General features: G+C 33.8%; 2 protein-coding genes across 2 annotated transcripts; both read right to left on the bottom strand.

Moving 5' to 3' along the window:
• Positions 1–5,868: 5,868 nt before the first annotated feature.
• LOC134719333 (uncharacterized) lies at positions 5,869–8,630 on the bottom strand. Its single transcript, XM_063582342.1, has 3 exons — positions 8,414–8,630; positions 7,046–7,192; positions 5,869–6,299 (listed from the first exon to the last, which is right to left on the bottom strand). The coding sequence occupies exons 1-3, from the start codon at positions 8,628–8,630 to the stop codon at positions 5,869–5,871; spliced, it is 795 nt and encodes a 264-aa protein (XP_063438412.1).
• A 14,004-nt stretch (positions 8,631–22,634) lies between these two features.
• Positions 22,635–25,475, bottom strand: LOC134719332 (acanthoscurrin-1-like). The gene is made up of 3 exons (XM_063582341.1): positions 25,271–25,475; positions 23,867–24,013; positions 22,635–23,104 (listed from the first exon to the last, which is right to left on the bottom strand). The coding sequence occupies exons 1-3, from the start codon at positions 25,473–25,475 to the stop codon at positions 22,635–22,637; spliced, it is 822 nt and encodes a 273-aa protein (XP_063438411.1).
• Between the last annotated feature and the right edge of the window lie 805 nt (positions 25,476–26,280).

Genomic DNA, 26,280 nt, shown 5'->3' with positions numbered 1-26,280 from the left:
TACAGAGACCTGTACCTTCAAGCAGGTACTCTACCGTAAGGTTTAAATGGGATAATGACCATCAATGCTTGAACATAAGAACCTGACAAAACACTCATTGGTCAGATGGGAGTCAGTTTCCTTTACTGCCAGTAGACGCCATAATACGAATTTCGCAAAGGAAAAAACGGCCTATGACCAAAAACAATGTGTGCACAAGGACTGCATTCAATGCTGGTTGTGTTCAAGTACGGGGTTGCTTCGTATACCGTTATAAGGTGGGTATGCAGATTCTGCAGGGTATTATAAACGGAGAGACATACAGAGATTTGGTGCCTTAACACGTTGTAGTCCGTCATTTTAATAATCCCCCACTTGCGTCAACATTGTCAAGACCCTTGTACCTGAATAACAACGCTATACCACACAGAGCAGAAATTTTAACCGAGTCCAAAGAGCAACTAGCCATTTACACTAATTTTTGGCCTTCCTTGACTCCATACATAAACCCTATAAAACATGTCTGAGATGCCATTGTCGGAAATCTCAATCGCAGATATTCACCTTTACAAAAGTTTGTCGATTTAAAAGTGGCATTTGTTGTTTAATGCACCAGATTTCCCCAACTAAAGTTTTGAAGGCTTGTACCGAGAAAGATACGTCGTGTTATGAAACTGTACCGGAAATGAGGTTGCTACACATGCTATTGACTCAAATGTTGACAATCAATTTGTCGACCATACCAAAGATTACGTGTAGAAATTTTTAATGATATTGGGTAATTAATTGTTGTAAAAAAATAAGATCACAGTGGAACTTAAATTCCATTTCTAAATTGTGTAATTTACACTATTTCTATGAACGAAAAACCTACATGCATAGAACCTCCATAAGTGACCAAAATTATATTTGTGGTTTGTTTATGGTATACATTAGCACAATTGCTATATGATTGTTTTCTATTTTTCGAGGAATAATTGATTTTTTAAATTTGAAAAAAAATCGATGCAATAAAAGTAGGTGGTGCTTAACTTTTAGCGGACTGTATATAAAGTCCTTCCCAACAGTTCCATCACATTACACCAGAAAAGATTCTAACAGGCAGTATCTCAGTGCAAATTTATCTCTGAGAAAGATGTTCTACTTGTATGAAGAGCTGTGTAAGAAAAAAGGAAAGAAACCATGTAAGATAAATATCTACAGGGATATCTTTTGTAGAGATTACAACTTAGCCTTCCATAGACCAAAGAAAGATCAATGTTCTGTATGTATTGTTTATTATGAGAAACAAACAGCGAGGAGAACTAAATAACGATGACAAAGAACAATTTGTACATCATCAAAGAAACAAAGAAAGTTCGAGGGATCAAAAGTCAGGGACAAGCAAAGAGCAAAAACTAACAAGTCATTTTTTGTTTCAACTTTTGATTTAGAAGCAGTATTACCTACTCCATGTTCAATGGTTGGAGATCTATACTATTAACGATGTCTTTCAACTTACAATTTGTCCTTTTACTCACTTTGGGATGGAAAAGGAACCTGTTATTTATGGGATAAAGTTAACGGAGGACGGGGCTCAAACGAAATAAGATCATGCATCCTCATGCATATAAATTCGGTAGCAGAAAAGAACACTCATTTGAAGAAAGTTACATTTTACTCAGACACCTGTGGTTGACAAAACAGAAATCAGTATGTTGTATCTGCAATTTTGTACTCATTAAAACAACACAATAGCATAGAAAAAAATAATCACAAGTTGTTTGAGCGTGGACATTCAGAGATGGAAGCAGATTCCATTCACTCTGCAGTTGAAAGAGCAAAGAAGAATACACAGATCTATCATCTCTCACTGTGGGATACAGTTGTTTCAATGGCTAGAAAGAAGAATCCTTACATAGTAATTCCAATGAATTTCCGGGACTTCTCTGACTTAAAATCTCTTCGCAAAAAATTGTGCAACAACATGAAAAAGACGGTTGACAATAAGACAATAAACGGGCTACTTGTTAAATGGATAAAGGTAGATAAAGCATCCCCAGACGCAATTTACATGTACTTTAATTATTATTTTGATAAAGAAAAGTTTCAGAGAGTTAATGTCCAACAAAGTGGACTGCGGGGACGTAAGAAGGCTATGCATCACGCTGGGACCTGCCTATGATACCAAATTGCCTATGTTTGAGGCCAAAAAAGCAGATCTGCTATCTCTATGCAGCAGTGGGGTAATTCCATCTACATACCACTCCTATTATGAGAATCACCTCTGTGGAAAATACATCCAAGATAAGTTACCAGAGCCAGATATGGAGGATGATGACGAACATGAAACATAAAATACTGTTCCAGACAAATGCCTGTAATAAAATATTAGCTCTCTTTGATATTTTGTTTACTTATGACATGTTAAATGACAAACATATCAGGTAATTTAAGCATTTAGAACCTTTTTGCCTTACTTAGTTCAGTCATTTTTACCTAGGGCAAAACGGTTCTATGTGCTTTGACCTACTTTTTTTACCTTTTATGTATGGAACTCTTCTTCTATATTCAAATGCAAAATACAAAATACTATTTCGTCCCAACAATTGTGCCAAATATCAACTCACTCTGACGAAAACCCTAATTGCCAGAATGTTTGAAAACTTAAAACTTGATTTTCTCGAAACAACTCTGAACCCTCGCGCGTGGAACATGATCTGCTTACCTTTCCGGAGCACCTACGATCACCACAAGTATTTGGTGGGGTTCGTGTTGCTTAATCTTTAGTTTTCTATGTTGTGTCTTCTATACTATTTTTGTCTGTTTGTATTTTTATTTTTAGTTGTGGCGTTGTCAGATTATTTTTTATCTATGACTTTGACTCTCCCTCTGGTATCGTCCGTCTTTTCGATGGTAATTAAAATCTAATCAGTCAAGTTTTATTAAAAACTGAAACATTTCTTTACGGTAAACGATTGGTAAACCCTCTTAATCTTTGTGTTGTCTTCATGTCGGCCGACCGGCCTGTTGCAAACAACGATTTACAATACAATATGAAAGAGATGCGACCAATGTTAAAAAACAATATAAAGTGAGCAGAAAATTGCATTGGGTGAGTAGAAGTGAACGATATTTAAAAGCATGTTGATCAAGACCTTTGCTTTAAGTCATGTTAGTAGCGGAACCAGATTTTGAAGTAAAAATGTGCACATTATTTTTGTCTTTCTATCGGTATGAATTGACGGTCTATATCATTACACTCAATATTGTAGTAGCATGTATCAATTCAAATTAGCCAATGCGTGCTTTTTAAAGGTTAATGCACTATCGTTTTTCAGGTACTTTGCCCTTAAGTGAAAAGCACCCTCTGTTTAAATATGCATTACATATTTGTTAACATCTTGCAGAATGTATCATATTTCAATGTGAATAATCGGTCAAGTTTGAAAAGTTGATATTCCTTTTTATATATTGTCCTCCTCGACAAGTTTAATACTGTTATATATGATGGCACATATAATTTGAACTGTAGGAAAACAAACCATAATTAGTGAATCAATAAACATGGAACATCACAAACCGTTTAACTTAAATTGAAAGAATGTGAACACTCTATTCTCAAGGCGAGTTTTTCCAAATAATATCGCATCTTCTTTCTCAACAATGTCACCCATCATGTATCCAAACTATATAGAATAGGTTAAATTTAGTTCACAGATAAACAGATTGTTTACAAATATAACCCGGAATCAATAGGTTAGTCAGTTTTGTTACTACGCATGCTAGTGTTAACCTGACATTACCTGTCTATCTAACTTACTTTGCACTTTTACAAAGATGTTTATGAATATATTTTACTCAGTTTTGTTGTATGTCTAGAGTGTACCTATAAATTCCAGTTTTACCCGCCAGGTCAGTAATGTGACAATTGTTTTTAAGTCAGGAATATGACAGTTGTTCGCCACTTGATTTCCGTCTGAATTTTCCTCGTTGATAAGTACTTGTTTGAGTTTATTTTTCCGTGTCACTCAATAATGAATAATTCCTATAAAATTATAGTTATCTGTTTGATATCAAAATTAGGAAGTCTAGTGCTAACATTATCAATTTTAGATTTTTAGATACATTTTTTTTACATCAATTAACACATGTAACAATTAACATACTGTCTGTGTGGAAAGCTTTGTCATGCAAATTAGAGAACCACATTAAAGTGACAAGCATTTTGTTGTTCACAGCAATTTCATACTTGAGGTGTCTTTGACATATTAACCCTTTCCAGTTTGTTCATTAAAAATTCAATTGCATTGCTTTTCCATAAAAAAAAATCATCAAAACCAATTACAATTCATCAATCAAATAAAAAAAAAAAAAAATCATCAAAACCAATTACAATTCATCAATCAAATAAAAAAAATACATCAAAACCAATTACAATTCATAAATCAAATATTAGACAAAGACACATGTCACGATTGACAATCCAAATTTGACAGATTACCATGTAATTTCTTTGTATAATGTTAAAAGTACACATTGCAGAATATAGTGTGTATGATATTGACCTTGACCCTGAATAAATCTTGCATCGATATATTCAATCTAAAGACGACATAGCCTGACATCCAATTTATCAATGTTTTGACACGACGATCAAGTGACAAAGAACTAGGATCAATTGGTATCAGACAACTACTGCAAAGGCCCTTTGATAATTACAATAGTTTATAATTCATTATTAAACTGGAATATCAAGGTTAAAAACCTATAGTTTTGGCACAAACTCAGAAGTTAACTCTGACCATCTGGCCAATTTAGGAAATAATGAAACTCAAGTTATTTTATGATTGGTTCGTACTCGAATACTTCTTATAACCAAATTGTAATATACCGTAACAAAGACGTTAATCATGAAATGGCTTGCGAAACAAAAATATAGGTCTTTGTCTATAAGATTCAATTGCTGTAAGTGGTTTTTACGCTGAATTAAGAGTTTAGTTTAAATCTCGAAATGTCCTTTTTTGTTTATCATTTCGATCTATTAAAATCTATTTGTCATAATTTCTTGCTGTTCCATTTTTCCTGCTTATAATTACACCTTATGTAAAAATCCTGGGATTTGATCGGTTGATAGCCAGTGTACTTTTCACAAATTCACTGTTATCAAATGACTATCGTTATTGATTTAACGCCGCTTGGGTAATTGCATCGTCTTTACCATCTAAAAAAATTGACATCATATGTAAAATCTGGAAGTCAAATTTGAATGCTTAGCGTATTTTTACTTTTCGTAGATTCAAAATGGTTTCAATATCGACAAAAGAAAGGCTCACAATGTGTGTTTTTTTTTTAAATTACGTACCCCAAGAAAATCGGATTTCAAAATGGTGACTTACTAATTAGTTACGGACGTGGAATATAACCCCTCAAAATATTTGTCAGCGTCCAATAAAAATTATCGTTGCAAACTAATTGCATTATAATTAATAGTTATTGATTTTTTTAATTGCATCTTTAAAGACCAACTGTTTTAAAATTTGACGAATCGTTTATCGTCAAGTTGAATAGGACCCATTATTGGTATGGTTTGTTTTTGACTGAGTCTATCTGATGAAGGAAAGAAAATGGTAAATGATATGCATAAGGTGATGTTTACATCGAACACGACAGGAAAAGCTAACTTGTCTGCTTGAAGTTGACATGTTTCATTTAATCAAGTGAGTGAATAAAACTTACTGCGATCTGTATTGGTGTTTATATTTTAAGGTTTGACCTAGACATAAATATAACCGATTGATTTGTCATTGATAATCAACAAAAATTCTGCATGATTATATGTTTATTGTAGTCTAAAAGGAGAAAATATGCATGTTTCAAACATGATTAGTCCGGTCAAACAAACATTGTTTAGTATGAATATCCTTTTCCACCTGACCCACCGGAACTTCTACCGAAAGCCCAACCGGAACCTCCACCGGACGCCCAACCGGAACCGCCACCGGAACCTCCTCCGGAGCCTCCACCTGACACAACAATAAATGCAGGTCCACTGGAACCACCATTTCCGTATCCACCATTGGAACCACCATATCCGTATCCACCACTGGAACCACCATATCCGTATCTACCACTGGAACCACCATATCCGTATCCACCACTGGAACCACCATTTCCAGATCCGCCACCACCACCAGTTCCAATTACAGATACAAGTTGTCCTACTACCAATCCTCCGCCACCACCACCTGATCCAAATCCTCCGCCACAACCGCCACCACTACAACCACCTCCATACCCAACACTGTATCCTCCACTGCTTCCACCACCGTATCCATAACCTTTATTAATATTAAAACTTCAATTTCAATTCCGCGATAATGTATTAACCATTTTTATAAATGTATGATAATACTTGACCAGTCTGTGAACAAAAACATATTTGATGTTTCTCAATTAAGGCAAATCATATGCAACTGCTTGATAAATGCCTATTTAAATGTTGCAATTAATTGTTTGTCGGAAATATTACTCCTGTTAAACATCAGGAATATTATTTAGAGTAAGATTTCTGCTTATATACCAAACTCAGAAAGTAATCTAACAAGACGTTTGTCATATCCTTTCAGTACACACCTGTAGTAAAATATGAATATATAATTTGGGCTGTTCCGATCGTACTCCTACTTCATACGATTTGTTATCAATGAGGTACCCGACGTCATAGATAAAATAATGTCCAAATATTAGCATGTGTACGGACAAATGCACACTTGTGAAACAGGAAATCATTAGGGAACGTATTCAAGTGATCTAAAATTGTGTTGATGGCCATTTTTTTAACATTTAAGAGATGCAAGTAAAATTAGTTCAAACATGTCACTAATTAATTTTGGCTCTGTTCTTTACGTCAATGTAAAATTATTTTTTTTTATGGGCACATCAAATGTTTGCATTCACCTTAAACGCTTCGAATTGCTGTATTTGTCCTATTAGAACATATATATCGATCGAAAAATATTTAGTATAAAGGGCCAACCCGTGGTAAAATCATTATATGTAAATACTTACTTTGAAACTAACTAACCTCCTTTTCCTCCGCCTCCACCGCCTCCTCCTCCTCCGCCTCCTCCTCCTGATAACAAGAGCCCCGCACCAATGCCTCCAGCACCAGATCCACCGCTGCCATACCCAGCACTATATCCACTGCTTCCACCATATCCTGAGCCATAACCTGTTATACGTTTCAAAGTAAAATAGTAAACATGTGTTAACAGAAATGTATGATGATGATTGACGAGTCTAAACGCAACATGCAATTTGTCTTACTTAGGTGGTACCAAACACTTTCACTAAAATTAATTTTGCTCGTTTAATTTTCATAAAATTTTGACTATGTATTTACTTTAATCCTTAAACACAAATATAAAAAAAATGAAAAATTTGGAACCAACCGTTTTGTCAGAAAAATTACACTGGTTATATATCAATTTGCCAAACCCCTAATTTGATCATTGAGAACCTTAATATTCCCTTTATAACACAACGTAATTAAATTAAAACATTTAGCTGACTTTATAGAGTTACCTCCCTGTAGTGTTAGATACCACCTTAAGGTAGTTACAAAAACAAATGGAAGTTTTTAACGACCTTGACTGGCTATACAACCCTTGCACGGTAGGTATACGCCATTTTAAATTGTAAAAAGAGAGTAAATAACCTGTTTAATTATTTGCCCAAATCTCAAAATGTGAAGACCGATTTGCAATTTATCTGTTACATTATTGGTATATACAAAGAAAACTTACTTATTCATTGCATTATCGAACATGTTTGAACAAATACTAAATCGTTGTGCTTTAAGAATTTTTTTTTTTCATAATAAGCCCATTTAACATGTTTAAGGGGAGATAACTCTTTCATTACAAAACGTATATTGGAGAAATAGGGCAATTTTCAATTTTTTACTTGTATCAAGAAAACTAGTTCGGTCATACAATTTTTTTTAAATTTTTTGTTATATTATCTCACCTTGTTTTCTCTTATTTTATTTCAAAAAAATGTGTTTCTTTGATTTCTTTTTTATGGCCAGAAATGTTTTATTCATGAATAATTTAATTAAATTGTTGCAATTTTGAGCATATCGTGCCTTGACAAAAAGCTTGGTGACCCATACTGTTTATCATACTTTTTTATTTATGAAAGGCATCGTAAAATCTTCGTACTGGAAAAGTATAAGAAAATGCTGTCATGTGTTATATATCCCTAAACTTCTATAAGGCAATACATATGTCTTTCTTTGATTATTGTCTGTACACATGCTTCAGTTCGTTAGATGTCAAAACACAATATTGAGTTACCTTACTTGTTACACATCAAACTACCAGTACTTAATTATAACAATCCACTCCTGACAATCAGAAAAAAACCCAGAATAACTTAGATACCAACTGACCTCCTTTTCCACCACCACCGCCGCCTCCTCCTCCTCTTCCTCCGCCTCCTCCTCCTCCTAATAGTAATGTTAAGCCTCCGCCACCACCGCCTGATCCAAATCCTCCTCCGCCACCTCCACCACCACCACCACTGCCATATCCACCGCTGCCATAGCCGCCTTTTGTGCAATATGCAGCTCCGACGAAGCACACAAGAAGTAAAGTTATCTTAACCATGGTGACTGAGGTTTGACGATGTTAAACCAGTGTGGTGATACAACTGCTAAGATGTGTATTTATACTATTCAATTCTTTGAAAATTCTTTGATCATAATTGATAATGTTTAATCGATTAAACTTACTAGAGCATTGGTGAATCGACATGCTTTTATAGCAATGATTTATTAAATTGAAAACTTTTCAGTCCATCCTTGATCAAATAACATCATTGTCAGCATTTTTGCATAAAATAAATTAACCGAATATTTGAAGGACATGCAGGTGAAATTGAGACACAGACGTTGTCTGTATTCCGCCTTATGACTAGTTTAAAGTCAACGTTCAGCTTTGTTTAGTTAGTATATATGGTACATTATGTTTGTGATTTCAGTGACTAAAACATGTTAATGGGTTTTGTATAAACCATTTGTAAACCTAAAGAATCATAATTGTTATTCTGAGAAAAGAAGTCCATTGATTTAACAGCGGATCATTGAGTTATAAATCCATACTCATTCCGTCAAGTTATATTTCAACAAATAACCAGCGATAGTGACAAATATGAAGACCAAGAGCTAAGAATGATAAAAAACAAAATAATTTCTTACGTCCAAAATAATCTGTTGAAGTAAGTGATCTTAGTTTCATTTGAAGATATTCTATTTACGTTATTAAAATCAGAGAAACCTATTACAGCAATGGGTTTTTGTTTTATATATGTTTTAAAAGTTCACCAATTTCATTTACTCAAAACTATTTTTTTCAAAATTCTAGGTACATTTAATAAAAAAAAGTAGACATTTTGATTTGTGTTGTTTGTTTTAGTTACGAAATTCAGAGAAACATAGATATAGGAAGATGTGGTGTGAGTGCCAATGAGACAACTCTCCATCCAAATAACAATTTAAAAAGTAAACCATTATAGGTTAAAGTACGGCCTTCAACACGGAGCCTTGGCTCACACCGAACAACAAGCTATAAAGGGTCCCAAAATTACTAGTGTAAAACCATTCAAACGGGAAAACCAACGGTCTAATCTATATAAACAAAACGAGAAACGAGAAACACGTATATATTACATAAACAAACGACAACTACTGTACATCAGATTCCTGACTTAGAACAGGTGCAAACATTTGCAGCGGGATTAAACGTTTTAAAGGATCCAAACCTTCACCCTTTTTTGTACAGTAGTTGTCGTTTGTTTATGTAATATATACGTGTTTCTCGTTTATCTCGTTTTGTTTATATAGATTAGACCGTTGGTTTTTCCGTTTGAATGGTTTTACACTAGTAATTTTGGGGCCTTTTATAGCTTGTTTTTCGGTGTGAGCCAAGGCTCCGTGTTGAAGGTAGTGCTTTAACCTATAATGGTTTACTTTTTAAATTGTTACTTGGATGGAGAGTTGTCTCATTGGCACTCACACCACATCTTCCTATATCTATATATCAGAGTGCTAAGTTTTTTTTTATATTTTCAAAGTTCACTTATCGTATATCAGTCTACGTTTCAAAATTCTAGGTACAGCGCATTAAAAATGCAAAAGTTAAATATCAGTTGTATGTTTTAGTTAATTAAAGAAATATATTAAAGTGATAACCATTTTTGTTTATTAACAGTTGCATACTTGTAAAGCAGAGTAAAATAACGTTTCCTTGACATTCCCTGTTTCTATTTTCTGTTCTTTTAAACATCAATCGATTATAAAATATATACATATTTATCGGACTTTAGATGAATTATCACTTTGTGACTGGTTAAACGCCGTCACGCGGTGACCCCTATGAGACCGTATGGGGTTAGTTAGTTTCATATGGGGTTCATGACGCGTTAATGGCGACGTCATCTATTAATGTTATTGTGTTTCATTGTTTATTTTTCAACAATACGCCGCAGAAAAAGTCCACCGTCCGATAAATTCGTTATACTGTTAATTATTGACCCCCTACGGATCCATAGAGGGTGAATAGAAATTCATAGGGGACTCGGCCTCCGGCCTCATCCCCTATGGATTTGACTAACCCTCTATGGATCCGTACGGGGTCAGTAGCGAACCATAAAACTTATAATATCATGCAGGTCAAAATCAAATGCATTTCCTTATTCAAATAGAAGACAAATACATTTTGTCACTTTCTACAAACAGAATTTGACAAATTGCCATCTAATTTCCTGATGTTAAAAGTACACGATACATAACATAACCTATAGTGTGTCCATTTGAAGAAGAAAGAGTTTGACCCTAATTGAGTCGTGCAATACGATGATTGAAGTTCACACAGTTTATCATTATGTTGAAATAAAGACAACAATAACCCTATTCAAATGTAAAGGTTTATGTGACTTTTTTAAAAGCAAACCACGCATAATCAAGCAATGACACGAGACTTAAGAATTGTGATATATGTTTACTTTGCAAAAAAGAAATATATGTAAATGTTAAAACCTCAAAAATATCCTGTTCGACAAGGAAACATTGAGATATTAAATAAACGTCCATAAGACAGCTGATAGATATGTAAACATAGAGATTTATGATAAACTCCCATTAGAGAGCAGGTCAAAATGTGTAAACATATAAACTTCTATAAGAGAGCTGCTTGATACATACACATAGAATACTAAATAAACGTCCAAAAGACTGTTGATAAATATGTAAACATAGAGATATTAGATAAAATTGCACTGCTTTCAACTTGTTTATTAATTACTATTAAAGAGCTTAGCATACACTATTGTAATAAAATATATAGAATAGTGGTATTGACCATTTTAGGAGTGTACACAATTCTTTGGATGTAAGAGATACATAACGTGCTTTTGATTCTGTTGACAGTTTTGATTTTTCTACTTTTTGCACTACACTTCCACACAATCTTATTATACACACGTTATCAGGTCGTTTGGTAAAGCTGAATGAAAATGTATTTGCTGCAACTCATTTAAAGTCTTCTTCTCTAATGAGAAAGGTACATATGCTAGATATACTTACTGGAGGTTTGATGAGATGAATGAAGATGTTAATTTTCTCCTTTATAATATGTATGTACGTTTCGGCAACAAAGTTTATCGACAGGTTGTCGGTATCCCCATGGGCACTTATTGTGTCCATTTAATAGCAGACTTGTTTTTTGTACTGTTACAAATCACAGTTTATGACTAAACTCAGCAAAGACCTGCCAAATTGCATTTAATTAATACATTCAACAACACTTACCGTTATCTTGATAATATTGTGTCATTAAATAATCAACTGCTGAAATTTAACACAAGGAACTGAATTTAAATAAATCACATTATTCGATAAAAACTGTCCTTTCTGTATTATTATATCTCGGTTGTAAACGGGACACTCCACACTAAAATTTACGACAAAAGAGACAATTGTCGTTCCGTATTGTTAATTTTTTATTTTTAGAAGTTGATGTTCCATTGGCACCATCTTACATTGTTTATATTTCACAGCTCGTTCGCTATGCCCGTGTCTGTTGCGACGTTTTTGATTTAAACGAATGCAATCTATGTATTACTAGTAAATTATTAAATCAGGGATATCGTTACAATAAATTACTTAGAACCAATACTAATGTTTTCCCATAAATATTAAGATTTGGAATGAAGTTTGGTTGTATCTGTAGAAAACTTATTTCAAACGCTATTCAACATTGTAATAAGATCATTGACTTTTGTTTTATTGGTAAATTGTAAACATATTGATGTTGTTATCAGTAAATTAAAGGCTAACTAAATATTTCTAGTATGTTATATACATATACATATTCATGGATTTACAATCTGTGGATACCTGTAATTTGGCATTGCACAATATTATGTCTTCCTCTGGCTGTTTATGACGTCTTTACACTGAATCCACAAATTCATTGGATGTTGGATGTGTACGGATTGATAGTTTAGTCTTAGATGCATGATTTTTGTATTAATTGTTAGTGGTTTTGAACTAGCTGTCAGATAACTGCAAGTACCCTCAGATCATTGTGTGTTTTTGTGTCGGGTGTATAAGTACACGGCCACGTCCACTTGTATGTTTGTCCATCTGATGAGTTAAGCCTTTTTCAACTTACATTTGTATAGTTCGTCCTTATGTTGTACTGTCCCAGGTTTGGGGAGGTTGGAATCCCGCTAACATGTTTAACCCCGCCATATTATTTATGTATGTGCCTGTCCCAAGTCAGTTGGCTTTAATCCAGTAGCTGTCGTTTGTTTATGTGTTACATATTTGTTTTTCGTTATTTTGTTTATATAAATACGGCCGTTAGTTTTCCTGTTTGAATTGTTTTATATTTTCTTATCGGAGTCTTTTATAGCTGCAATGCGGTATGGGATTTGTTCTTTGTTGACCGCCGTACGGGGTTAATCATGTAAGCGGGATCCAAACTCTCCCCCTAAGCTGGGACTAATTTGAATAATTATATTATACAGCATACTTACTAGTTGTATTTGAAATCATCAATGAGAGACATTTATCGATGATGATTGTATCTAATCTTTCTTTTTTTTCTACTGTCATGAATCGACGTTCTATATCATCACATTTCTGCATGTATCAAGGCAAATTAAATTGTGTTCTTGTAAAAAGTGTACGCACTATCGAAAGTCGTGTAAGTTCTATGAAATTTATGCTAAAGGTATCATAAATAATACAACAGACTCAATTGCAATTCATTTATCAAATAAAAGACAAAAACAAATGTCACCTTCGACAATCAAATTTAACAGATTACGCTGTTTTTTTCTTTTATAAATGATTTAAGTACATGTTCAAAATGCAGGACAGAAACAAATGTATATGGTTTAAATTGACATTGACCCTGATTGAATTCTGCATGCCTATATTTAATTCATCATTGTGTTGACATGATGATCAGGTGACAAAGAACTAGTATTAATTTTTGTCAGTGAACTTCTTCAAACTGCCTTTGAAAATCTTAATAAATTAAAACTAATTATGAAACTGTAATTTTAACGTTAAAAACCAATAGTTTTGGCACAAAATCAGAAATTATCTCTGGAAACCTGATGGGAAACTTTGGAAATAAAGAAACTAAAATATTTCTTATAACCATATGATAATAAACTGTAAATATAGGGTTATTGAATATTGGGGAATATTGTCCCGAGTAGAATGGCATATTGCACGAGCTTACGAGTTTTTTTCCGTATTGGCATTATTTTAGTAGGTTTCTCTATATGAATTGAATTTTGAATACACAAGCATATTCGCCTGAGGAAGTGCTTTTCACCGCGCCAAACGTCACGTGCTTTTATATGCAACATTATGGTAAACTGTTTCATGTAAAATTTGTTTTGGTAAATATTTGTCATCAAATACATTCTTTTCTCGGAATACGGAATAAAACAGTTACTGTCTATTGTTTCGGTAAATATGGGGTTTAATTGACTTTTGAAAAATTGATATTCACTTCGGCCGTCGACCTCAGTGAATATCAGTTTTAAAAAGTCAATAAAACCGCATATTTACCTCAACAAAAGACATTAATTGTATAATATTCATGCAATAACCCGTTTACAGTATAGCAATATAATATTTGAAATCAGAAATTGGTTTAAACTAGATATTTGTCGATGATGACGTCATGCAATTTTAAGATTTATTCAACTAGTGTAATATTATAATTTATCGCACGTTAATTTTTGGTTACTTTCTGTGGAAAATATTATAATTGCTATGCAATAATATTTGTTATTCAACTGTTGTAAGTTGTATACATAGTTCAGTTCAATTATCGCAATGTACTTTTTTCTTCGTTTTATCTATTTATATATTTTTTTCATAATTGCTTGCTGTTCCATTTCTCTTTTTGTCCTGCTTTATACCGTATAGCGGATTATTTTTGCGACGTGTACTTTTTTGCTTATTTTCGCGAATATAACAAAATCGCCAAAATAAATTTCCTCCAATTTAAAAGTGTACATGCAAAGGTAATGTTAAAAAATGTTGAATCCGCCAAAATAATAACCGCCAAAATTTTTCGTATACCTTATTCAATGAAAATCGCGAAATTTTACACCCGCGAAAATAACCCGCTATACGGTATATCATCCACCTCGAAACTAATGTTCAAGATTTTTGAAAAGTCAGTACATTGTAAGCTGATAATCAAATTGGCTTTGCTCAATTTCTATCCACCCTTTTTTTATATAAATGTCATATTTTATTTTTCAGCTCTATTTTGGTTTGAACAGGTACACGTAGATGTGAGGGAAAACGTGAAGATACGTTTTTTTTTTTATTAAATTTAATAATTAAATACGTTCAGCATATTTGTAATTATAAGCGAATGTGAAATAGCTACGACCTTCAAGTGCACAAATTGTTTCCTTCTTTTGTTCTTTGTGATGTCAACTTAAGAAGTATCAACCCTTCCCTATTATCCAGGGGGCCTCGGGACCGAGTATTCTGAGTAGTTACTACTGTAATCAATAACCAGTCATAACTGAGGTTGTGAATTTGAACCCTGTTTGTGCGGGTGCACACGACTCCAATTTTCCGTGACTATAAATCCAGTTTTCTCATTGACGGTCAGTGGTTTTTCTTCGGGCATTCCTGCTTCCTCCACAAATATAATCTGGCCGCCCGAAAATAACCTAAATACTGTGCTTAAAACATGCGTCAATTAAAACAAAACCAATCAAATCAAATATATTTTTAGATTTTTTACGTGCATCGATCACCTCTTCTATGAAATAATTTTAGGTTTGCAACAATCCTCCCCCCCCTTTTTCCCTCCCCGTAAAAAAGACCCCAACACCAAACAATTAATATAAACACAACAAGCTTTAAACAATACAACATGCAAATTAAAAGCATTTTCCAGAACTGTTTACAAGGTGTATTGTTTGAAGCTTTTTGCGTATATATGATTGTTTTAGATTAACAAACCGTAAGTATCATAAACGACTCGTAATTTACAAAATTAGCATATTTGTATTTATAAGCGCATGTGAAATAGCTACGACCTTAAAGTGAACAAATCGTTTTCCTCTTATACTCTTTGTGCAGTCAACTTAAAAAGTATCAACACTTCCCTATTAACCAGGGGGCCTCGGGACACAGTAGTCTAAGTAGTTACTACTGTAATGACTAACCAGTCATCACTTAGGTTGTGAATTTGAACCTTGTTTGTGCGGGTGCACACGACTCCAATTTTCATTGACTATGAATCCAGTTTTCTCATTGACGGTCAGTGGTTTTTCTTCGGGCATTCCTGCTTCCTTCACAAATATAATATGGCCGCCAGAAAATAACCTAAAGGCTGTGCTTAAAACATGCGTCAATTAAAACAAAACCAATCAAATCAAATATATTTTTAGATTTATTACGTGCATTGATCACCTTTAATATGAAATAATTTTAGGTTTGTAATCGCCCCCCCCTTTCCCCTCCCCGCAAAAAAACCCAACACCAAACAATTAATATCAACACAAAAAGATTTAAACAATACAACATGCAAATTAATAGCATTTTTAAGAACTGTTTACAAGCTGTATGGTTTAAAGCTTTGTGTGTATAGATGATTTTTTTAGCTTTTGGTAGACTAAAATTGTCTCATTTTAAACCATCACTATAACATTTAAAATAAGCTTAACGATCCCTTCATATTCACAATTTTTAAGTGTCTTTTCGATTACCAACTCATAACAAATACAAGCATCAGTAACAAGATCGCTATTTGTCTTAATTACTCGCAACAACTCGCAAACACTTTTATAATCCGTGAATAATGAGCCAAATTATAAGATATCTCAACAATCTTCTAGATAACCATTGCCACTTGATTTTATTTACAGAACAAAGAAAAACAAACCGTAAGTATCATAAAAAAAAACTCGTAAACCTCACACACTAGTAAATAACCATCCTTCAACTGCTTGCAGGAATCCTGTAATGACTCACCTTTTTTCATGATTTGCAACGGTTACAGTATTTGTCATTTTGGTATTTTGTGGATAGTTGTCTCATTGGCAATCATACCACATCTTCTTTTTTATATAACTACTATTTGTAAAATAAACATATTTATATAGTGTTTGACAGTTAATGATCTAAGAATTTGAACACATGCCTTTCTTGTAAGAGTCGATACACGTTACACTGTATAGTTTTACCAAGTAATCATGGTAGGACTGACGTTAATACTCATGTAATAATTAACTACAATTTACGTCCCAAAAAAATTGTCCAAAGGCGTTCATTTGTAGAATGTAGAGCATAACATACAATGATAAAATCAAACTTGAAAAAATTGACTAACAAATAACAAAAGAGGCAATACAACTCATACGCTGTTATCATATTTCAAACGTCATTTAACGGGGAAAAAAATTACCAAAGGTCGCAACCAGTTTACCTTACACATGTACAGCATAGACCTAAACAAAATACAGACCGAACTTCACGAAAACCAGGGATAATTTATGATTTTTTTTTCATATATAGGAGATAACTGTATTGTATTTAAAGCTTGGCCTTCGTAAAACCTAGATATTACTGTCGCAAATTGAGTTTACCTAGCGACGTGGAGCGGAGATAGGTAAACGGATATTTGCGAGAGTAAAATCACTTTTTACAAAAGCCAGGCTTAAAATACAATATACATGTAGTCATCGTCATTATAGTGCCACATATTAAACTACATGTCAATTAATACATCGTTTGGCTTTAAAATGGCTTAACTGAAAAGGTTCGCGAAACTGTTGCATCGTTTTTAGCATCTAAACAATTTGACATCATATGTTTAATCTTGATGTCAAACATGAATACTAAACATATTTTTACTTTTCGTATGATTCACAATGGTTTCATTATAGACAAAAAGAAGATATTGAGGCTCAAAATGTGACTATCATGTTTATATTTTGATAAATGGTGGCTTTCTTAATTAAAAACTGGTAGAACGTGGATTATAATCCCTCAAAAAGTTTTTCAACGTTGAATGAAAATTATCATTACAAAATAATTTCATTATAATTATTATTTATTGGTTTTTTTTCAATGCATCTTTAAGGACCAACTGTTTTAAAATTTGATGAATAATTTAAGTCAAATAGGACTCTTAAAAAACCACTGTTTAGTAGTGTTTGTTTTTGACTGAGTCTATCTGATGAAGGAAAGCAAATGGTAAATGGTATACATAAAATGATGTGTACATCGAACACGACAGGAAAAGCTAACTTGAAGTTTGGTTGAAGTACATCATTTTCATTTAATCAAGTGTGTGAGTTAAACGTACTGCAATCTTTTTAGTGTTTATATTTCTATGTATGTTATTTGACCTTGACATAAAGATAACCGTTTGATTTGTAATTAATAACCAAAGAAAATTCTTCATGATTATTTGTTTATTGTACATTTTGTAGTCTAAAAGGAGAAACTATATATATTTAAAACATGATAATTCCGGTCAAACAAACATTATTTAGTATGAATATCCTTTTCCACCTGACCCATCGGAACCTCCACCAGAACTCCAACCGGAACCTCCACCTGAACTCCAACCGGAACCTCCTCCTGACACAATAATAAATCAATTTCATTTTTTTTTATTTGTCAGCCCTATTAAAGGTTGGACAGGTAGATGTGGGTGGAGAGGAAAGTTAGTAAATACATTTGTCATCAAATTTCATAATGGCAAGATGCAATTCTGTTAAGCAAGAATTTTTAACAATGTATTTTTTTTGTTATCTTCCTAGAGAAAACTACTCTAAAACCATTCTGCCAGATACAACAACTTTCAGTCTACCCCCAGTACCTCTCGTCATAGCTGTTAAACTAATCATTGAGAGTGCGTCAAATACAATGTCTACTCTTTAATACGAATCGGTGTTAGATGTTATGTAAGGCAGTTTGACATTATTTGCATTTTCATCAAATGTGTTTGTTGTGGTCTTGAACAGGCCGTTGCGACACAAACTCAATAAATTCGTCAGAATGTGGATCGGTTTATTGCACGTAACAAACTCTTTTAGGAATGACTGTAATGTATTAATTTTACTACGAAGAATAAACATAAAAGTCTTGGTCAAAGCTGAAAAATCCGCATAGCGTGTTATTGTAAAGTGTGCACCACATTGTTTATGTAATTTGAATAGACAGAAAAAAATATAACAGTCATTTCTTGTAATTTAATTATAAATTCAATTTTAAACCGGTGTAAATCATGAAAATTCGTTGATTACGTCAGGGTAACAGGAAACAAATATGTCTATCAGCTGTTAACCATAACAATGTCAGTCAATCAAAAGACGCGTTACATCCACAATTGAATTATTCAAGTATATTAATTAGCAGCGATTTCATACCACTGTTACAAGTGTCATCAGGTGAAAAGGACAGTATAGCAGTTTGGTTTCATGACTATAGTAATTTTTTAATGCACACTGTCTACCTTGATATGAAATAAAACGTCTTGAAAAGAGATGGCAATCATGTTCTTTAGCTTTGTTTTTGACGAAGACTTTTCCGGTTTCATTTTTTTGGCTATATAATATATAGAAATTGTACCCTTGGAAGTATGAAAAGGTTGAGAGAGAACGATCCAGAACTTCATTTTAAATTAAAAATGAAATACAAACCATTCTCAAACTGTACTTTTTAAACAGTTAAAAGCATAAAGTTTTGTAAACTTTAAATGATATTTCAATACTTTTAACAACTCAAGACTCTTGAAAACGTTATAAAAATGGCAGTTTCCACTTAATGTCTGTATTTTAAAGTATTAGCGTGGCTTATTGTTATTCAACTAATGTAAGTGGTTGTTGTCCATTAGTTTGGTGTGTTGTATCATTTGATTTTGCCATTTAATTTGAATTTTTCTGGGAGATCAGTATTTTTGTGGTTTCTTTTTAAAGTACTATAATAATTGTCATTGGCCTAATAATATTGAAATATTAAGTTTACTACAAGCTTCTAGTAAGTCTGTCACGATCAAATAATGTAATTATGTTAATGCTGCATGGAATATTCGATCTTATATAGTCTCATAACTTAATTTATATGTCATTGTATTATACTGTTGTTCTCTGTTGTCTATTCATGTTTTATATTATGTAGTATATGTTGTGAATTTTGCCATAGCATGTATATACTTTGCACTAAAGATTCATTCATTCATTCATTCATTTTACACGATGACCTAAGAGGAGGACTTTTTCACAACGGGGTATTCTTTATTGTATTAATGTTTATTTTTTCCTGCAGTTTCATTCTTCTGTTTCGAGAAAAATATTTTACATTTTTTAAAGATCAGTTCTTTTTTAAAAATAAATGTTGTTCCATGGGCGAAAATATAAATGAGTATGATTAAAAGATACTGCTTTTTCAATCATTTTTTTTTATTTGTCAGCCCTATTTAAGGCTGGACAGGTGGAGAGGAAATGGGGTAAATACAATCGTCGTCATCAAATTATACAGTTCAAATGTGAAATACAAGGTTAAAGTTAATAAAAGAAAAATAAAGTACAGTTAGCATATCTGTAATTAAAAGATCGATCCCCTAAGTTATACCAATGTATTTCCGTTTCACAAACAGCTTGGAAATCGTCGAACATAATAAATTTGTGCAGATATGGAGCAGAATTATTCACTTGATAAGGAAAGCATGACACTCTGCATAGTAGATCTTGGTAGTATACCCTTTGATTTCAGCTATGTACCCACTCTGAAAAATCCAATAGGGCCGCCATTTTTAAGATGGCGGAAAACGTTTTAAAGTATTCTATATCATTTCGAAAATTAAAGTAATGGTTCTTTAAAAATGGACTTCATGTTCTTTAATTTGTTATCAATTAATTTTAAAATATAAAACTTGGTTATTTCTATAACACGTACATACATTTGCAAATATGGCTGCATATACAAAAACAAATAGTGAAATTCAAAATGTTAAACAATATGTTACATGTTATTGTAATTGTTCTTTAAACGCTTTCGGTTTTAATGGTTGATATAGGTTGCAACAAGTCGATTGAACATTAATATAGGTTGGTGATAAAGTAGGTAACTCATCTGAATGGCACCTTGTTTCGTGTCACTACAATGCCACGTCTTTCGTCACTTATCGCGTTTTTATCTGCCGTAGCCACTACATCGTCAAATTATTCTATGTAATCAATAGATGTACCTTTCCGCAGGAGGATCAGATGAGTGCCATAACTTAAAACGGTTAAGGGGCAACTAATTCGTTTTCCAACTACGTGCGAAACAAATTCGCAACAATTCAGCGAATATGGTTCTAAAATGCACTCCTCGTCAGCACTTTTATTAGTTTTTAAGTTTGTCGGGTCTGTGATGGTTCGTTTTATGCAAACGTACTGAGTTGAAATCTCGTTTGCACTGTTAACAAATATCGCAATCTGGTTTGCTATTAAGGTTTTCAATTCTTTTAACGATTTATTGAATGTTTTTGGGTTCCTCTCTATTACATGCCTTGAAAACTCTTGGGCTTTGCATCCTCGACGTAATGCTTCGGTTCCAATCTGGTTTGATCGTCTTTCTTGCAGAAGCGCTGCTCCAAATGAATGATTTTGTAATGGCCTTGGAATATTCATCTGGGTTTACCTTGCGAGCGTACTCAAAGCCAACATTGGCCTGGCAATCTGGGGCTTACACACATTTGTTTATATTTTTCCAACTGTCATCTACCGGTAGTTTGTTCAAATATGTAAATGAAATCCTCCCAAGTCATAGATTTTCTTCAATTGAGTTTTAGCATTTTTTTAGCTGTGGGCTTAGGCTCCTGTCTCTCGCATCAATATTTTATTGCCATTGGGTATATTCTCTCTCCAAAGAGGAGTCTGAAAAAGAAATGTTACACTATTTTGATTTCCTCTGCCCTTTCCTGGATCGATCGGTCAGTGGAGACAGCTTGCTGTTATGGGAAGTCTGTTAGAGCTCCAGGAGCTGACGAGGTTGTCATAATTGGAGTGATAAATGTGGTACTCGACGGGGATGATACCGTTAGTATAGGCACTGGATTCAGCATTGGAGAAATTTGATAGAATCTATTTGTAGTCAATTGTTTCTTTAATGGTGTGCTGCTCTGAACTACATATTATTGACTCATAGTAGATACTAAGTGTGCGTGAGAAGACACATAAGCCTTTTGTTTCTTTCCTTGATTGGAACTACAGGTTTATAGAATGTTTTTAAATGGAGATTGTTGTTGAATAATTTGAACTGTCTCATGCAGGGCAAGGACCTTTGCATATGACGTTTGACTTAAGGTAAAGACACTTTCAACAGAACTGGTGCGGTTGATGGTTCATGCGAACTACAATTGGGGAAAGACCCAAGGCATGGATTTTTTGGTGTACTTTTGGTAAACTTGCGTTGTACTTGCTAAGGTCAAAATTTGGCTTAGATGATGTGTCCATTGCAGAAACTTCTTCATTTATTTAGCTATTACTGCAGTGTTTTATGAAAGCTTCTTCTTTATGTATGAAATGACAAGCAAGGCAAAATAAAAAAGGACAGACCTGGGACAGATACTAAATGACACTTTACATCAATAAAATGATGATATTCAGGACTATTCTCAATAATGATCATTCGCTTTTTTTTCAAGGCGGCCATTTTGAAAAAAAAGCCGCCATTTTGAAAGATAGATCAAAATTAAATCTTGCTACACCAAGTCATTCAAATATTTAGATTTTTGTGCTTTAAGCATCAAATCCAGTGTGATTTGTGCAAAACGGGAAAATATTTTAGAACGTACGGCAGCCATTGTGAAATAAGTTGCCATATTGAATTTTAAGTGTGGTTCCATAGCTTAAATTACTCAGTTCACAAAATGTACCATCATGCAAAAATTAGTGCTTTCCATAATTATTTGAGCAATTTTTTCACCGATTGGATGTATAAACAGTAAAATAACTGAAAAATGATTGAATATCAAAGAACATTCTGCATGATTTTATGTTTAATTACAGTTAAATTCGCGAACATTTTCTAAACATGATAAGTCCGGTCAAACAACAATTGTTTAGTATGAATATCCTTTTCCACCTGACCCACCGGAACCTCCACCGGAAGCCCAACCGGAACCTCCACCGGAAGCCCAACCGGAACCTCCACCGGAACCTCCTCCGGAGCCTCCACCTGACACAACAATAACTGCAGGTCCACTGGAACCACCATTTCCGTATCCACCACTGGAACCACCATAACCATATCCACCACTGGAACCGCCATATCCATATCCACCACTTGAACCACCATATCCGTATCCACCACTGGAACCACCATATCCGTATCCACCACTGGAACCACCATATCCAGAACCGCCACCAGATCCGCCACCACCACCAGTACTAATTACAGATACAAGTTGTCCTACTACCAATCCTCCGCCACCACGACCTGATCCAAATCCTCCGCCACAACCGCCACCACCACAACCACCTCCATACCCAGCACTGTATCCTCCACTGCTTTCACCACCGTATCCATAACCTTTATTAATATTAAGATTTCAATTTCAATTCTACGATAATATATTAACCATGTTTATAAATTTGTGACACTACTTGACTAGTCTGTGAACAAGAACATATTTGATGTTTTTCACATAAGGCAAAGCATATGCAATTGCTTGATAAATGTCTATCTGAATGCTGCAATTAATCGTTTGTCGGAAATCTTACTCCTGTTAAACATCAGGAATATTATTTAGAGTAAGATGTCTGCTTATATACCAAACTAATAAAGTAATCAAACAAATCGTTTGTCATACCCTTCAAGTACACACATGTAGTAAAATATGAGAATATAATTTGGGCTGTTCCGATTGTACCCTTAATTCATACGATTTGTTATGAATGAGATACCCGACGTCATAGAATAATAATGTCCAAATTTTAGCATTTTTACGGACAAATACACACTTGTGAAACAGAAAATCATCAGGGAACGTATTCAAGTGATCTTAAATTGTGTTGAAGGCCATTTTTTTAACATATAAAACATGCAAGTACAATTAGTTCAAACATGTCACTAATTAATTTTTGATCTGTTATTTACGTCAATGTAAAAGTGCGTTTATTTATGGGCACATCACATGTTTGGTTTCACCTAATGCGCCTCAAACTATACAAATTGCTGTATTTGTCCTATTAGAACATATATATTGCTCGAGGTAAATTATTTAGTATAAAGGGCCAACCCGTGTTAAATCATTTTAAATTCATGAAAATAATTACTTTAAAACAAACTTACCTCCTTTTCCTCCTCCTCCCCCTCCACCGCCTCCTCCGGCTCCTCCTCCTAATAATAAGAGCCCCCCACCAATGCCTCCAGCACCATTTCCACCGCCGCCATATCCAACACTATATCCGCTGCTTCCGCCATATCCAGAACCATAGCCTGTTATACGATAAAACCTGTTTTTATTTTCAAGGTAAAATAGTAAACATGTCTTGATATTGTATGATAATTATGCATGACTTTCATTAAAATGTTTACTTTCCCTTCTTAAGGAAGATAAAGTCTGAATTATAATCCATATTTTTTTGTAAAAAATTGCCAAAAATTAGGTTATATCATACTTTATATAAAAAAAAAAAAAAAAATGGATTCCGGGGATTTTTTGCACAAACATGTGGTGCAAAATTGACTGGTTTTGTACGGATTATGCATGGACACCCCAATTTTCTGCCATAAAATGAACACTACACCCTATATTTAGATAAAATATGAGAAGACAGCTAATATTATGCTTTCAGATATGAACAGGAAAATATGAGTTCACGGGACCCGTTTTCTTACTAGATGATAAAATAGGTAATTGCATACATATTCTATTCATGCTATTGTAAGACCAGCTTTATCTGATCATGCTGAATGGTTTTACCTTACAATTGGGTTGCATCTCCTTATGTGGCAAAGTTGGATAAAATGAATCAAACAAATGTTAACGGGGTTGTTTTTTTTTGGTATAGTACAACCATAAATATGATAAAACATGTCATTGAAATAAAAATTCTTACACATTTATCGGACCACAGATGAATTATCACGTTGTGATTGGTGAAACGCCGTCACGTGGTGACCCCCTATGAGACCGTATGGGGTTAGTAAGTTTCATATGGGATTAATGACGCGTTAATGGCGACGTCATCCATTAATGTTGTTGTGTTTTATTGTTTATTTTTCAACAAAACGCCGCAGAAAAAGTCCAGCGTCCGATAAATTCGTTATACGGTTAACTACTGACCCCCTACGGATCCATAGAGGGTGAATAAAATTCATAGGGGACTCGGCCTCCGGCCTCACACCTATGGATTTTACTAACCCTCTATGGATCCGTACGGGGTCAGTAGCGAACCATATATCTTATAGTATTACCTACTCTCAAAACTAACACATTTTATGAAAGATCTAGACCGATAGTTTTCTGGGATTTCAAAATCCAAGTAGAGGAAGACACCTTATCTATTACAAGACAGTACAGATGTCATTGCTTTATGATTGTCTTAATAAACATTGATAAATGATTAAATGACAAGAGAATTACTCCTGTTATACACTTTGGAGTTACTTTTCTGGTTATAAATCAAACAACCAGTACTAATAATAAGTACTGACAATTAGAAAAAAAGAATTACGTAAATACCGACTGACCTCCTTTTCCACCGCCACCCCCTCCTCCTCCGGAGCCACCTCCTCCTAATAGTAATGTCAAGCCTCCGTCACCACCGCCTGATCTGCCACCTCCCCCACCTCCGCCACCACCACCACCACTGCCATATCCACCGCCGCCATAGCCGCCTTTTGTGCAAAATGCAGCTCCGACCAAGCTCACCAGAATCAAAGTTATCATTGCCATGATGACTGAGGTTTGACGATGTTAAACCAGTGTGGTGGTATAACAGCTAATATCTGTTTTTATACTATTCGATGTTTTGATACCTGCTTTGATCAAGATTGATAATAACTAATCAATTAAACTTACTAGAGCATTGGGGAATCGACATGCTTTTATAGCAATCATTTATCAAATAAAAAAGTAAGATTGATTTTTTTCTTAATATGTATTCCTAATTACTTTTAAGTCCATTACATCATTGTCAGTATTTTCTTAGAGAAAAAAAAGATAAAATCAAGTATTTGAAGGACGTAGAGGTGAAGTTGGGACGGTGAAGCGGTCTTTATCATGTTTATGACACCTACTGGCTTATTTTAAAATCTGTGCATTTTCCAAGCGGCATATATTTGCTTGAGTTAGTATATATGTTACAGTAATTTACAAAATCAGATGTTTGACAAATCACTAACCAGTGAATTTGGATAATTTAACAAATTGACGATTTCCTAAAATCCCAACCCATTTGTTTTGTTCACTCTACGTTATGAATATTCTCGGGGGTCTTATGAGTTTACTTTATGGATGTTCGCTACTCTGTTAAAAGATAAAAAGCTTTTTAAAAGACTGTTATAAATTTAAAGTATAAAAATAGAGAATCTAAAAAAGCAGAAAAAAATTGAGGGTCCGTGTGCTTGTTTTCGTGGTATAAGCCAATGAAAATTGTGTGGGAAATAATTCTCTCTAGATTTTTGTTTCTCTCAACATTGGCACATTTTTTGTTTAAAAAAATATGAAAAAATAACAATGTTTGTATTTGTTTGGTTTA

The sequence above is a fragment of the Mytilus trossulus genome, chromosome 5 (assembly GCF_036588685.1).
Source record: "Mytilus trossulus isolate FHL-02 chromosome 5, PNRI_Mtr1.1.1.hap1, whole genome shotgun sequence".
Classification (NCBI taxonomy): Eukaryota; Metazoa; Mollusca; class Bivalvia; order Mytilida; family Mytilidae; genus Mytilus; species Mytilus trossulus.
Note: the sequence above shows the minus strand (reverse complement) of the source record. Positions and strands in the feature narration are given on the sequence as shown.